Source organism: Moschus berezovskii, chromosome 11, assembly GCF_049115385.1.
Source record: "Moschus berezovskii isolate FMDL1 chromosome 11, NW_MosBer_1.0, whole genome shotgun sequence".
NCBI classification, from domain to species: Eukaryota; Metazoa; Chordata; class Mammalia; order Artiodactyla; family Moschidae; genus Moschus; species Moschus berezovskii.
In genome coordinates, this window is record NC_142470.1 from 45,920,261 (window position 1) to 45,937,124 (window position 16,864).

Genomic DNA, 16,864 nt, shown 5'->3' on the forward strand with positions numbered 1-16,864 from the left:
AGATTAAATTATCATTAAAAAAGTAAAGGGAAAATTGAAGGCAAAATTGCAAAGAGACAAGCAATACAGTTGATGTTTACAACTCAGTCCTAGTTATATCTTTTGCCTTTGGTTCTGTAAAAATTTCCTCATGTTTTCTAAACAAGTTATCCTTTTTCTTATGAAAAAAAATTTAACAAAATAGCTTCCTTCTATTAGCCATAACCAAAACAATACTAACCAATAGACCAGGTGATACATAAAGTAGTGCCTCATTTATTCTGTATTATTGAGGAACAAGGTATTCTGGTAAGTAAGGTATTCCAGTAAATAAAAATTTTACCAGTAACTTAAGCTTATCCCCATTGCACCCTCTGCAAGCTATCATTGAATGCAGTTTGGCATTTTATTTTACAAAATAACTATGCATTTATCATTGTATTCAATTAAATTTTGATCTTCATTCCTTTTAATGATTTTCCTTCGAAGTTATGAGGTACTTTCAACTTATATATGAAGAAAATTAATAGTTTGGTCATGTGCTTATTGCTTTTCAGCATGAGTGGCCCACAGGCACCATTCCGCACAGTTTTGCACAGACAGAAGTGAAGGTAAAGAAATTTATGTAAGAGAGCCTTTATGTATAAAAACTGAAAAGCATGTTTGTTTTGTGGTTTGAATTTGCTGCTAGGATCAATCAAAGAGACTGCTGTATGTAACTTTGACTTTAGTATAACCTGGGCTTCTTACAGTTTCTGCAAATTTTAAGTACTCAAAAATATACAAGTGTAAAACGTGGGTCCCTATAAGAGCATTCGAGAAAGAGGTAATAATATGAGTGAAGGCTTGAGTCATTTAGCTGAGCCTTTAGATATGAACAACGTTTCCACTTTCAGAGATGGAGTAAGTGGACAGTGTTTCATTGTAATCACTGGAGTTCGACTAATCAGGCTTTTTGAGGGAGCCCTTCTCCACATGATCAGGCTTATTTCACCAACTAATGTGCGGGGGCGGGTGGGGGGAGTTTCTCCACTTTATCATAAGTGCAAGGTGAATTTTTAAAAATTCTTTGTCATTGACAATTAGCGATTTATATTGTGATTTTTACAGAATTAGGTATACAGTGCTTAGTAAAATACCTTTGTGATGTATTTGGCAACAAGGTCATTTACGTACCTAAGTTCTTATTATCTGACTTGCATTTTATACCAAGTTGCATGAATCATATCTAGGAGTTCAGAGTTATATACTTATTAACTTAAATTCACAGTCAGTAAATGGTGATCAGCCACCATTGAACCTAATTTATCATTTTATCATATTAGATGCTTGTGTTTTAAATGTCAGGTTACTGCCCTAAACATTGGTCTTTTTACCAAGTTGGCTTAAAAAGTGTCATAGTTTTCTCATTTTACAAATGCAGAAATCAATGGTCTGGAGTGAGGAGTTTATGTAGATTTATGACACTGGGGGATTCTTAACTGCCTTTAGCGGGGTAGTTTGAATTTTATTTACAATATAAGTATATGCTTATTATCTGTTTAAATTCTGGTCTTGGCTTTTTTTCAAAAATTTTCTTAAAAATAAGTAGTTTCAGGTTACAGGTGGAGGAAAGTAATCATCTAGCTGAGCACTCATTCTATGACAGTGATTAGCCTCTGCAGTCAATTGCTACTGAGTGCAGTTTAGCATTTTGTTATTCAAAACAAAATATAAATATTTGGTATAAATATTCTTTTATTATTCAACTAAATTTTGAGTGTTTTCTTTTCCCAAAAGCTTTACTTGAACTATTGCTTCCTTTTCAATTTAAAAATATAGTAAATAATTGGCCAAGAAGCATATTGTTTTAAGCATCAAAACACTAATTTTAGTACAAATATTTTGATATAAAACACACTGTCCTGCTTTCCTAAACAGAACATTGTATACGAAGCATAATAAGACTCTTTCATGTTGACTCAACGTTGTCAATATGGTCATTATTTTACTAAGCTTTAATACTGCAAACAAAGTCTTCAGGAACTACTTGGATATGTACACACATACAAGCACATACACACACGCAAACAAATCTATTCCTATAATAAGCCCCATGCCACTGCTCTTTTTCAGCTATCATTTATCATTTTTGATTATCATCAATATGCCATTGATTCTAATCTTCTTCCTTATCTCACACATAACTATGCAGTTAGTAGTTTCCAATTTCTTTTTTTTTTTTGGCAGTGGTTCATCAAATGAAATCTTACATAAATATACAAAATAGAAAGACATGTGTTATGAAAATGGAACCGATCAAGTTTCCTATTATTAAGCCTCTATACCTGGTTTCCAGTATACGACACTGAAGTGTCTGATGGAACCCCAGGCCACCACCAAGCTAATACTGCTGGTCAAACCTGAGAGTAACTTTCTCTATTTTGAGGGATGAATTTTGGGGGAAATGTCATCTGGTATCTTACAAAAGGCAACAACAAAAAAGATCCATGATCTCATTATTCAATAGCCTCTGAGTATAACAAAAAGAGAAGAAAAACATTTTACAAAATTCAAATATTTAAACAACATAGAAAGGGAAAAAAGGAAAAGAAATGCCTCCTTCAACCTTGTGCATACCCACCATCCCCTCAAGGTCTTTCTCCTCAAAGTTACTTGTGAGTCCTTCCATAATGTATAGGAACATGCACGTCTGTCTACATGAGTGTATATGAGTGTGAATAAAGCCTTTTAAATAAAACTTTATACATACAAAAGTTATCATACTATACAGTTATGCACTTTGTTTTTTCTCATTTAATATCAGCAATCTTTTTTTTTTAATTAACCTTTCATAGCTGTGTTTCACACAGTTGAGTTATCCAAACTATCTTCCAGATCAGCAGAAGGTTACTGTGAATACAACTGATTGTGTGTCTGAACATGATGAGGCATTTTCCAAGAGAAGCATGGTGGTAAAATGCTGTTTTCCCCATAAAGATAATTTATTCCACAATATGTCTACAACGGAACACTACCCTCAAAATAACATAAAAAATACTACTTCACTACAATAGAATTCAATCACCATGAGTAACAATATTTCTATGGAAAAATGTATTTAGAGTTCTAACTTGGAACTGGAAATATCTCTCTACAGGTAGAAAGGCACAATGGGAAATGTGGGTTTTAGACTCAAAAAACCTGAATTTTAATTCTGGCACTGTCAATACTAGTTTTATCACTTTGAGCAAATTACTTAACTAAGGTTCAGTTTCTCAGTGTAAAAAGGAAATAATGGTATTTATTTCTCAGGTTGTTTTGTGGATCAAATGAAGTTATTGACCATTGCCTCGCACACAATAAAGTACTGTTAAATTCCTTTCCATTCATCTATGAAGAGATTCAGAGAAGGCAATGGCACCCCACTTCAGTACTCTTGCCTGGAGTATCCCATGGACGGAGGAGCCTGGTAGGCTACAGTCCATGGGGTTGCTAAGAGTCGGACATGACTGAGCGACTTCACTTTCACTTTTCACTTTCATGCACTGGAGAAGGAAATGGCAACCCACTCCAGTGTTCTTGCCTGGAGAATCCCAGGCAAGAATCCTGTTGGGCTGCCATCTAAGGGGTCACACAGAGTCAGACACGACTGACGCGACTTAGCAGCAGAAGCATGAAGAGATTAGGATTTTGTGATTAGCTTCAAACTTCAATGGCCTACAGAAGGGGGACAAGGAGAGAGTAGGCAACAGAATAGAGATTTAGGGAAACAGGACAGTTGTAGGTATTCTTGATGATTAGAATGGATAAAGAATCTAAATAGCTTTTTGATTTTGACCAATGCTTCAATTGCTGCCTTTATTTTTGCTCTCATGGGTATAGGAATTGACCATCTCTTTTGCTTTATATTTCTATTCTCTACTGCCTTCATTTATAGACTCCACTGCCAACTTCCCTAGCCAATAGCAAGACAGAATTTAGTCCTAGTTTATCCTCCTAAAGTTACACACAGTTAAACACACCTGACATAAAAACACACACCTGGAGACAGACTTATAGAATGGCAGAGTGAGGACCTCAGTGAACTCATTCCCCCTCAAACTATGAAAATAAAAGCAAACAAACTATTTCAGAACTCTGGCATTTAATGAAAGGCACAGAATGAACTATAAAATACAACAGGAACTACTGAAACTTGATGCCCTAGAGAAAAGCAGCAGCCCAGGCATCTGAGATGGAATATGGTCCAGAGAGCACGTAATTAATGAATATGCCAGTTCCAATCCTGTCTGTTGGCTGGGGGACCTGTGACCTTTATCCTTCTGAATTCAAGTTCATCTCTTTTCCCCCCTAACTACCTGTGAGAATTAAATAATGTCCTATGGTAACAACAATAAAACACTTATGAGTACTGTCATGAGTTATTTACCTTACTTGCTAAATCCAACATCTCTACCTTTCAGATGAAAGATATACTATTTGCAGCCAAATCATTTAGAAGCTTTAGACTTTGTTCTAAGACTGTGCTTTACCTTTCCATGAAGTTATTATCCATTAACATTTCTAAAAAAGAATGACAATAAGGCCACAATTGTAATCTGACATATATCAAAGGGACAATATTGAAATTCTTCAGCAAAGTATTTCTCTGCACTGGGTGTCAATCTTTCTGGTACATTCCTCAAAAAGATGATTTCTATTCTTTCCTCTATATTAGAGTAAGCTGTCTATCATGACTAGCTGCTTTAGAGTATATCCTTTTTTCAAAGCACCAATCCTACAATTATACTGCCTTTCTCCCTCTGATTTCAAAACGGCATTTAAAAAGCAAATCTTAACCCAGACAATCCAATCTATAACGTACTATAAATTTATAGACTTCCAAATGTATACACAATGTTGCAGCAAATGGATTTACTTATATTTTACTGTTATATCATCAAAATATTAATAGTTAACCATGACTTTTCTTAATTTGAAAACAAGCAAACATTAATTTATGTTTTAATAAGATTAAACTCCTACCTTAGGAGAAGTGGAGAGATCTCTTCCTGCAGAAACACCTGTGTTTTCATTTATTCCTCCTGTCTTTGGTGAGATGGCTGGTGGGGCTGGGGCTTTTCTTTTTACTCTCCTTTCAGTTTCAAGTTCTTGAACTGGACTTAGCAAATTGTTTGAAGGAGGAGTCGGTTTAGGTTCATAAAAAGGATTTGATCTAAATGAAGAGGAATTGCTGTTAAATATCTTTATAAAAATAGCTTATTCCCAACTAAACTACTGTAATATCTTTATTTGTAAAACTAGAACATACTGAAAATCATAAGGAAAAACCCAAATCAATGATAACTTACAATTAGGAAATAGTAACAATTAATCTTTTGTTTTGTGAATCATTAACAATAAAATCTTCTCTTTTAAGAAGTATTTTAAAAACTTTAAAATACAAAGTCACACTCAGCTCTACTATATACAGACCCTTGGGAAAATGTTTGTAATGAAAGTAAGTCCTATGTATTCTCCACATCCACAGAAAAGGAAATAAGATGAGGAAACATTTATTTTTCAATGCTCCTCTCACCAAACCTTTTTTTTCCCCTTTTTTTTCCTTGCATTTCATCACTTCTGTGTTAAAATTCACTTGTTAGGGACTATCCTTTAAAAGTTCATTCAGTGAAGCTCTTTTTTTTTTAATAGCAAATTCTGTTTATTTCAGTCTTTATTTCAGTCTCATACTTAAATGATAGTTTAGCTGGGTAGTTTATTCTCAGTTCAGTTCAGTTCAGTCGCTCAGTCGTGTCCGACTCTGTGACCCCATGAATCACAGCATGCCAGGCCTCCCTGTCCATCACCAACTCCCGGAGTTCACTCAAACTCATGTCCACAGAGTCAGTGATGCCATCCAGCCATCTCATTCTCAGTCGTCCCCTTCTCCTCCCGCCCCAACCTTTCCCAGCATCAGAGTCTTTTTCAGTGAGTCAACTCGTCGCATGAGGTGGCCAAAGTATTGCAGTTTCAGCTTTAGCATCAGTTTATTCTAGTTGTTAGTTAATTCACCTCAGTGCTTTGAAATAGTAACCCACTGTTGGCTTAGTACTGCTCTTTTGTAATTTATCTCGTTTCTGGTTGTTAAGATCTCCTTATGTCTGGTTTTGAGCAATCTTACTACAACATGTCTAAGTGGGTATTTCTTTTAATTTATCTGGCTTCAGACTCCTTGAATTTTCCTGAGTCTGGAGACTCACGTGTTTCAGTAGTTTTGAAAAATCATCAGCCATTTTGCCTTTGATAGCCTCTTTGTAATTTTCTCTATTCTTTTCACTAGAAAATCATATCAAACTATGTTGAGTTACCTCTTTCCTAAATATTTTTACAAATTTTTATATCTCCTGAATTACATTCTGAATAACTCCTTCACATTCTTCACAAGAACCAGTTAACCTTTTATCGTTTCATTTTGTCTAATTTAATGTTCAATTCTCCAGGAATTTTAATTTCATAAGCATATTTCTTTATATGGCTTGTGTATGATACCTTAGGTACAGAGATTTGAGTCATTAATCATTTATACATATTTATTTTATAGTCTCTATCTAATAAATCTATCATTTGAATTCCTTGCATTTATAATACTGGTCTTGACTCTTAGTAAACCATTTCCTTTTGTATTTTGTAATTCTAGATTGTGAGTTCAGGACTTATTGAGGAAATCCTGTGTAGTGTGAAGTGGGAGTGCCTCTGTTCAGAGTGTGTCATGCTTGCATTTGCCAAGTAGTTTAGGAGCTACTTTGTTTCTTATTTTCTTGGCTTGGGAGGGTTCCCAGACTATCCTGCCAACATAACATCAAATCCACATGAGTGTAGGTTTATGCTTATAACTTCCTAGAGAAATTTTCTTTTTATCTCTACCTAGAGTTTAGGTCCAGACAGAAAACCTTCCTTTCCTGTTAACTCTCTTTATGAGTAAATATTTATCCAGTTGAAAGAAGTGAAAAGAAAGTGAAAGTCGCTCAGTCATGTCTGACTTTTTGTGACTCCATGGACTGTAGGCCACCAGGCTCCTCTACTATTGAATTCTCCAGGCAAGAATACAGGAGTGGATTGCCATTCCCTTCTCCAGGAGATCTTCCCGACCAGGGGTTGAACCCAGGTCTCTTGCATTTAAGGAGGTTTCTTTATTATTTGGGGCTTCCCTGATAGCTCAGTTGGTAAAGAATTTGCCTGCAATGCAGGAGACCCCGGTTCAATTCCTGGGTTGGGAAGATCCACTGGAGAAGGGATAGGTTACCTACTCCAGTATTCTTGAGCTTCCCTTGTGGCTCATATGGTAAAGAATCCGCCTGTGATACAGGAGACCTGGGTTCAATCCCTGGGTTAGGAAGATCTCCTGGAGAAGGGAAAGGCTACCCACTCCAGTATTCTGGCCTGGAGAATTCCATGGACTGTATAGGCCATGGCGTTGCAAAGAGTCAGACACGACTGAATGAATTTCACATACTTTACCATTTGAGCCACTTGGGAAGCTAGTTTAGTTCAGTTCAGTTCAGTCGCTCAGTCGTGTCCAACTCTTCACGACCCCATGAACCACAGCACGCCAGGCCTCCCTGTCCATCACCAACTCCCGGAGTTCACTCAAACTCATGTCCATCGAGTCAGTGATGTCATCCAGCCATCTCATTCTCTGTCGTCCCCATCTCCTCCTACCCCCAATCCCTCCCAGAATCAGAGTCTTTTCCAGTGAGTCAACTCGTCGCATGAGGTGGCCAAAGTATTGCAGTTTCAGTTTTAGCATAAGTTAGTCATCCATAAACACAAGTGTCTGGTATATATGATGATTATTCTTCCTATTCCTATTATAATATTGTTATTATAATAAAACTAATAAACTTTTATTTTGGTTGTTTCCATTAGTTTGTAGCAATTTTCTTTTTTTTCAATACCACTCTGTTCCCTAGGGTTCACTATCTTGTATACACAGTAACAATAGCATTTCTGAGTCTACAAGGCTAAGACCCAGACCACCCAAACATAATAAGTATACCAAGGGAACTCCATCTAGTTATATAAGGTCTGTACTGGTAATAGCTTCCTGTGTTCAATTATATACGTTCTTTTAACTGCAACAGAAGTAGATTCATTTGAAACCAATAACCAAGTATCTACATCTCTGCCTAACAACAGTCTGCTCTCATGAGACTCTGGGTACCAAGTACTCTAAACCAGAGAGGGGAAATAAACCACACTCGTATGTCACTCTCACTCTGTACTAGCTGAAACAGTGTCATGTGACTCCTTCTCATTGAGCGGGAGATATAGCCTCAGAATCTCTCTTACCTCCACTCAGGCCTTACCAAGTTATTTTTCAAACACTAAAAGTAGTTCAAAGGGAGGTAAAAATTAAGAAATGGGATTTAAAAACATTTTTTTTAACTCCAAAACTTAGAAAGTGAAAAAAAAAAAAATCTCCCCTCTCCTCCTCAAAACTTACTCTTTGCTATCTGATGTTAAATGTTTCAGTACTGAACAAACCCACTTTAATCTAACTGAATTAATTGATATGTGAACTATTTCGGTGATTTTTTAAAAATTATTCATGATTCCATCTCTCTATAACAAATTTTCACAAAAGTCCACAACATGGTAGCTGCCACAATAATCATTATTAATTTGATACATAAGTATGATTAATTTTAAGAAAAATTTTGAGGATTTAAGGATCAGTTCAGTTCAGTCACTCAGTCATGTCCAACTCTTTGCAACCCCATGGACCGCAGCACGCCAGGCCCCCCTGTCCATCACCAACTTGCAGACATTACCCAAAATCATGTCCATCGAGTTGATGATGCCATCCAACCATCTCATCCTCTGTCATCCCCTTCTTCTCCTCCTGCCTTCAATCTTTCCTAGCATCAGTGTCTTTTCAAATGAGTCAGCTCTTCGCATCAGGTGGCCAAAGTGTTGGAGTTTCAGCTTAGCATCAGTCTTTCCAATGAAAACCCAGGATTGATCTCCTTTAGGATGGACTGGTTGGATCTCCTTGCGGTTCAAGAGACTCTGAAGAGTCTTCTCCAACACCATAGTTCAAAGGCATAAATTCTTTGGCATTCAGCTTTCTTCATAGCCCAACTCTCACTTCCATGCGTGACTACTGGAAAAACCATAGCCTTGACTAGATGGACATTTGTTGACAAAGTAATGTCTCTGCTTTTTAATATCCTTTCTAGGTTGGTCATAACTTTCCTTCCAAGGAGTAAGCATCTTTTAATTGCATGGCTGTAGTCACCATCTGCAGTGATTTTGGAGCCCCCCAAAATAAAGCCTGTCACTGTTTCCACTGTTTCTGAATGCTGAGGTTTAAGCCAACTTTTCATTCTCCTCTTTCACTTTCATAAAGAAGATCTTTAGTTCTTCTTCACTTTCTGCCATAAGGGTTGTGTCATCTGCATATCTGAGGTTACTGAAATTTCTCCCAGCAATCTTGATTCCAGCTTGTGCTTCATCCAGCCCAGCGTTTCTCATGATGTACTCTGCATATAAGTTAAATAAGCAGGGTAACAATATATAGCCTTGACGTACTCCTTTTCCTTCTTGGAACCAGGCAGTTGCTCCATGTCCAGTTCTAACTGTTGCTTCCTGACCTGCATACAGGTTTCTCAAGAGGCAGGTGAGGTGGTCTGGTATTCTCATCTCCTTAAGGATTTTCCATAGTTTGTTGTGATCCACACAGTCAACGGCTTTGGCATAGTCAATAAAGTAGAAATAGATGTTTTTCTGAAACTCTCTTGCTTTTATGATGATCCAACAGATGTTGGCAATTTGATCTCTGGTTCCTCTCCCTTTTCTAAATCCAGCTTGAATATCTGGAACTTCACGGTTCACATACTTTGGAAGCCTGGCTTGGAGAATTTTGAGCATTACTTTACTCACAGGTGAGATGAGTGCAATTGTGCAGTAGTTTGAGCATTCTTTGGCATTGCCTTCCTTTGGGATTGGAATGAAGATTGACTTTTTTCAGTCCTGTGGCCACTGCTGAGTTTTCCAAACTTGCTGGCACTTTCACAGCATCATCTTTTAGGATTTGAAATAGCTCAACTGGAATTCCATCACCTCTAATAATTTTGTTGATGTGATGCTTCCTAAGGCCCACTTGACTTCACATTCCAGGATGTCTGGCTCTAGGTGAGTGATCACACCATAGTGATTATCTAGGTCATGAAGATCTTTTTTGTATAGTTCTTCTGTGTATTCTTGCCATCTCTTCTTAATATCTTCTGCTTCTGTTAGGTCCATATATTTCTGTCCTTTATTGAGCCCATCTTTGCATGAAATGTTTGCTTGGTATCTCTAATTTTCTTGAAGAGATCTCTAGTCTTTCCTATTTTATTGTTTTCTTCTATTTCTTTGCACTGATCATGGAGGAAAGCTTTCTTTTCTCTCCTTGCTAGTCTTTGGAACTCTGCATTCAAATGGATTTATCTTTCCTTTTTTCCTTTGCTTTTTGTTTTTCTTCTTTTCACAGCTATTTGTTAGGCCTCCTCAGACAGCCATTTTGCTTTTTTGAATTTCTTTTTTTAGGGATGTTCTTGATCTCTCTCTCCTGTACAATGTCATGAACCTCCGTCCATAGTTCATCAGACACTCTTGTCTATCAGATCTTGCCCCTTAAATATATTTCTCACTTCCACTATATAATCATAAGGGATTTGATTTAGGTCATATCTGAATGGTCTAGTGGTTTTCCCTACTTTCTTCAATTTAAGTCTGAATTTGGCAATAAGGAGTTCATGATCTGAGCCACAGTCAGCTCCTGGTCTTGTTTTTGGTCATTATTTAGAGTTTCTCTATCTTTGGCTGCAATCTGATTTCACTGTTGGCCATATGGTGATGTCCATGTGTAGAGTCTTCTCGTGTTGTTGGAAGAGGGTGTTTGCTATGACCAGCGCATACTCTTGCCAAAACTCTATTAGCCTTTGCCCTGCTTCATTCTGTGCTCCAAGGCCAAATTTGCCTGTTACCCCAAGTGTTTCTTGACTTCCTACTTTTGCATTCCAGTCCCCTATAATGAAAAGGACATCTTTTTTGGGTATTAGTTCTAAAAGGTCTTGTAGGTCTTCATAGAACTGTTCAACTTCAGCTTCTTCAGTGTTACTGGTCGGGGCATAGACTTGGATTACCATGATATTGAATGGTTTGCCTTGGAAACAAACAGAGATCTTTCTGTCGTTTTTGAGATTGCATCCAAGTACTGCATTTCTAATCCTTTTGTTGACTATGATCCCTTCTTCTAAGGGATTCTTGCCCACAGTAGTATATATATATATGGTCATCTGAGTTAAATTTACCCATTCCAGTCCATTTTAGTTTGCTGATTCCTAAATGTCGACGTTCACCCTTGCCATCTCCTATTTAACAACTTCCAATTTGCCTTGATTCATGGACCTAACATTCCAGGTTCCTATGCACTATTGCTCTTTATAGCATTGGACCTTGCTTCTATCACCAGTCACATCCACAACTGGGTGTTGCTTTTGCTTTGGCTCCATCTCTTCATTCTTTCTGGATTTATTTCTCCACTGATCTCCAGTAGTATACTAGGCACATTGCAAAGATTTGTACTTAACAGGAAAAAATCACAACATTCCTTAGGACAGGCAATTTTTCAGTGTGTTTTATATAACTAAATTTACAATACTAAGTTGCATTCAACTTTTAAGTTATTTTGTAAGTATTACAAAGACATCTAGAACTATCCTTTTTCTTCACGTCTCTCCACCAACCTCTAACCACTTGAATATTGGTATACTTTGTATTTAGACAAATGTTTTTCTGCATTGATAAATATGATCATATAATTCTTATTCTTTAGTTTATCAACATGGTAGATTATACTGATTTTCAAATATTAAAACAGCCTGGTATTCCTGAGATAAACTTTATGTAATCATGGTGTATAATTCATTTTGTTGAATTTTATCTGACAATATTTTGTTAAGGAACATTCATTAGGGATATTGGTCTGTAGTTTTATTTTTTTGTTTGTGTCCTGTTGTTGTCTGGTTTTGGTATCAAGGTAATACTAATTTCATAAAGGAATTGGAAAGTGTCTCATCTATTTTCTGAAAGAGACTGTGCAGAATTGGTAATTATTATTCTTTAAATGTTTCATAGAATTCTTCAGTGAAAAGAAGGTCTAGAAATTTCTTTTTGGAGAGATTTAAAATTATAAATTGAATTTTTAAAATCATTTTTAGGGCTATTGAGCTTACCTATTTCATATTGGCTGAGTTACAGTTGTCCTTCTTGAGAAAGTGGTCCATTTCATTGAAGTTGTCAAGTTTATGTGTGTTAAGTTTCTTTCATGGTATTCTCTTGTTATCTGTGTGTCTGCAGGGTCTGTAGTGATATCCCTGGTTGCATTTCTGGTATTGGTAATTTGTATTCTCTCTTTTTTCTTTGCCAGTTATGCTACAAGTTATGCTATGATCAATTTTATCAGTCTTTTCAAAGAACTACTGCTTTGTGACACTGGGTTTTTTTCTCTGTTGCTTTTCTGTTTTCAATTGCAATGATTTCTGCTCTTTATTTCCTTTCTTCTGCTTGCTTTGTGTATTTGCTCTTCTTTTTCTAGGCTCTTGATGGGGCTGCAAAGAGCCGAACACAACTGAGCACACACAAATTTTTTTTTCCTTTGTAATGACAAGAATTATATAATTTCTAATAAGTACATTTTAAAATACTTGAACAGCATTTTTAGTAAGGAAAAATTATTAAAGGAATTAGCACAATTTCCACATTCTGTTAATCAACTCTGATCTGAATCATCTATTTCAAGGCATCTCACATCACTATGAATAAAGAATTATTATTTTTATTCTTGTACTGTTCAAAAGTAATACATTAGTAGTATCATTAATTCATTGTGAATCAAAAACTCAGTTAAGTGGAAAATTGGACAGAGTAACTTTAAATGATATTATTCATTTTTAAAAAAAATAAGAAAAAGTATTATAGAAAGAAAAACTAAAGTTGATTAGAAATAGGGTTAGCAAACACACTGACAAAAGTGTGCAATGAAACTTATACGCTTTTCCTCTCACTTTGAAAGTTTATATTTCTTTGGGAAAACAATTCAAACATATTAAAATAAGTGTGTGGCTTTTCTGATTAAACTTCAATGACAACTTCCCTTGAGAAACTGATGTACACCCACACCAATGATTTCATGCTGGACCTCAAAAGTTCATCTCTAAATGTTTTGAAAAATATTATTGCTCTAACACATCTCAGTTTTCCTACATAATTGCAAGGGCTGAACTAACCCCCAACATGAGAAAACTGAGAAAACCATACAGTTGATAAGCGTAAAGGACAAGTGCTAAAACCACTTAAGTATGCATATATTCTCTTGGAGCTGACAGATAACGCTGAATTTCTGAAGGCTGCTTTACACATCACAGAACTCAGCACTATTTATTTGTGATAGTTTTATGTCAGAGGACACAGGAAGAGTTTGGTAATGGAAGATGAGTCATACAGGCATCTTGATGAAAAGTCATAAGTTTATTATTGAAGTAAGAACAACTTCTTGAAGATTTTTGCCACTTAAGTTGGACCTACAAACTTCTGGAGACAAAGATGAGAAATACCAGGTAAGTAATTAACACAGAGTTCTTCCTGGACATTATTAGCTGACGAGCAACCTTCGAGATTTATGGATAATGTTCCTACAAAAAAGCTGAGTGTTTGTTGGCTCCTCTGGTAACCTCAGATGATTGAGCAATTCAGAATGTTCTTTATTCATGGGAAACTTGTAAAGGCTGTGACTTTCATGTGGAAAAAGAATGGTCAAAAGGAAACACCTAGTCATTCTGATTTTAGTTTTTATTAAGGCATTTTAAAAGTTTAAGCAAACATTAGATGTCTCTTTAATTTGTTAATAGGAGAGAGCAGGGTGTGTGTACGTTGTGTAATATTCATGCATGTTGGACTGACTGAATGTTTGTCTTTAAAGTTTGCATTTACATTCAAATACTCTAGGTGTGTGGCTATTACTCAGCACCTACACCACCCATGAGAAATTTTATTTTGATCACACATTAGCTATTTCAAAGAAAACAAATACAACAACTTCAGCTAGAGCCAATTTTTTCAACTTCTGTATAGTTTTAGCATTGAGATCTCAACCTGGGTTTTGAATCAGATGATTATCATGACATAATTCCTATTCTTATAGGAGGTTAGAACTATTTTTTAGTTTTATCAAAACCTAGCTATGCCCATGGAAGCATGTAGCACATGTGAGAGTTATTACCCATGTGCTGTAAAATGATCAAAGGTTGAGAAATGCAGGTCCAGGGCAACAGAAAACAAGTCAACTACCTTCTTCTTTCAAACAAGTCTTTCAAATATTTAAACTTCGTTATTATAGTTCCCTTAAACAACTTCTTTACTAAGTCAAACAGTCCCTATGTCCTCAGTCACTGCTCATTTGATGTGGTTTCTGGACATTTTAATGACTCTGTTCACTCTACTCTGTTAACGCTTTGAATCATCAATGCCCCTTGTAAAGTGCAGCACCTAGAAGCAAAGTAATGCTCAAAATGGGAGTTGACCAATGTACAGGAGAGGGATGACATTTCTTACTGCACACAAAGCAACTGCTCCCAATTTTTGTACATCAAAGGAGCCCTTTTATAATTCGCCTCTCAACCTATATATCCCATATTTTGAAAAAATTTCCTACTACACTGCATTTTGAAAGAAATAACTATTTTTCTTAAGGTCTAAATAACATCAGTACAATAAAATTCAGTATTTCCAAGGAAAACAAAGACCCATATAGCCTCATTATAAGCAAACACATAATTATTATTTAGCTTTTAAAAAATGTAAAATATTCTGTAGATCTCCCCTGTTTCACATCAATTATTTTCACCAAACAAACCTAAAGCCCAAGAAATCTAGGCTAGGAATCACTCATGTGACAGAGTATTTCTGTTAATAAAGTTAAATACTGCTGTGAGCTTTTTTTTTTAAACAGTTTTACTTAGGTATCATTGATATACAATAAATGGCACGTAATTAAAAAGTGCAACTTGATGAGTTTTTCATATATGCACATAAGCATAAAACCATCAGCACGATCAAGACTACAAACATTTCCAGTTCTCCAAAAGATTCCTTGCATCCCTTTAAATTCATCCATCCCTTCCTCTACCTCCAGTCTCAGGCAACTATGGGTCTACTTTCTCTCATTACAGCCTGTTTATATTTTCTAGTTTTAAATAAAGGATATCATAGAGTATATGCTCTTTTTAGGTTTGACTTCTTTCACTCAACATAATAACTTTCAAACTGATCCATACACTTACATGTATTAATAGTTTGTTCTTAATTACTGAGTAGTATTCCACTGTTATACTACAACTTGCTTATTATTTGACTATTGGTGGACACTGGGGTTATTACAGTATCTCGCTATTATGATAAATAAAGCTGTCAAAATATCCATGTATATGACTTTTTGTGGACATATGTTTTGATTTCTTTTGGTTAAATACCTAGAAATGGGATGGTTAGTTCAAAAGTCAAATTATGTTTAACTTGTTCAAAAACTGGCTAAATTTTTTTCTAAAATAGCTGCATTTAGAACTTTGAGAGTTTTGAGAGTACCAGTGGCTCCATGTCCCTGATAGTATCTGGTATCAGTTCAGTTCAGTCGCTCAGTCGTGTCCAACTCTTTCTGACCCCATGAATCACAGCACACCAGGCCTCCCTGTCCATCACCAACTCCCGGAGTTCACTCAACCTCATCTCCATCGAGTGGGTGATGCCATCCAGCCATCTGATTCTCTGTCATCCCCTTCTCCTCCCGCCCCCAATCCTTCCCAGCATCAGTCTTTTCCAGTGAGTCTACTCGTCACATGAGGTGGCCAAAGTATTGGAGTTTCAGCTTTAGCACCAGTCCTTCCAATGAACACCCACAATTGATCTCCTTTAGAGTGGACTGGTTGGATCTCCATGCAGTCCAAGAGACTCTCAAGAGTCTTCTCCAGCACCACAGTTCAAAAGCATCAATTCTTCGGCGATCAGCTTTCTTCACAGTCCAACTCTCACATCCATACATGACCACGGGAAAAACCATAGCCTTGACTAGAAGGACCTTGGTTGGCAAAGTAATGTCTCTGCTTTTTAATATGCTATCTAGGTTGGTCATAACTTTCCTTCCAAGGAGTAAGCGTCTTTTAATTTCATGGCTGCAATCAGCATCTGCAGTGATTTTGGAGCCCAAAAAAATAAAGTCTGACACTGTTTACACTGTTTCCCCATCTATTTCCCATGAAGTGATGGGACCAGATGCCATGATCTTTGTTTTCTGAATGTTGAGCTTCAAGCCAACCTTTTCACTCTCCTCTTTCACTTTCATCAAGAGGCTTTTGAGTTCCTCTTCACTTTCTGCCATAAGGGCGGTATCATCTGCATATCTGAGGTTATTGATATTTCTCCCAGCAATCTTGATTCCAGCTTGTGCTTCTTCCAGCCCAGCGTTCCTCATGATGTACTCTGCATATAAGTTAAATAAGCAGGGTGACAATATACAGCCTTGACGTACTCCTTTTCCTATTTGGAACCAGTCTGTTGTTCCATGTCCAGTTCTAACTGTTGCTTCCTGACCTGCATACAGGTTTCTCAAGAGACAGGTCAGGTGGTCTGGTATTCCCATCTCTTTCAGAATTTTCCAGTTTATTGTGATCCACACAGTCAAAGGCTTTGGCATAGTCAATGAAGCAGAAATAGATGTTTTTCTGGAACTCTCTTGGGCTCTCCATGATCCAGCAGATGTTGGCAATTTGATCTCTGGTGCCTCTGCCTTTTCTAAAACCAGCTTGAACATCTGGAAATTCAC

The 16,864-nt window shown here is 36.5% G+C and overlaps 1 protein-coding gene across 12 annotated transcripts in view; it reads right to left on the reverse strand.

Moving 5' to 3' along the window:
* EHBP1 (EH domain binding protein 1) overlaps positions 1-16,864 on the reverse strand; it is a 385,114-nt gene that overhangs the window by 161,728 nt on the left and 206,522 nt on the right. For all 12 annotated transcript variants that reach the window (XM_055400514.2, XM_055400518.2, XM_055400515.2 and 9 more), the window contains one exon: positions 4,987-5,176. In XM_055400514.2, the coding sequence (XP_055256489.1) occupies positions 4,987-5,176 (190 nt within the window). The remainder of the gene's footprint in view (positions 1-4,986; positions 5,177-16,864) is intronic.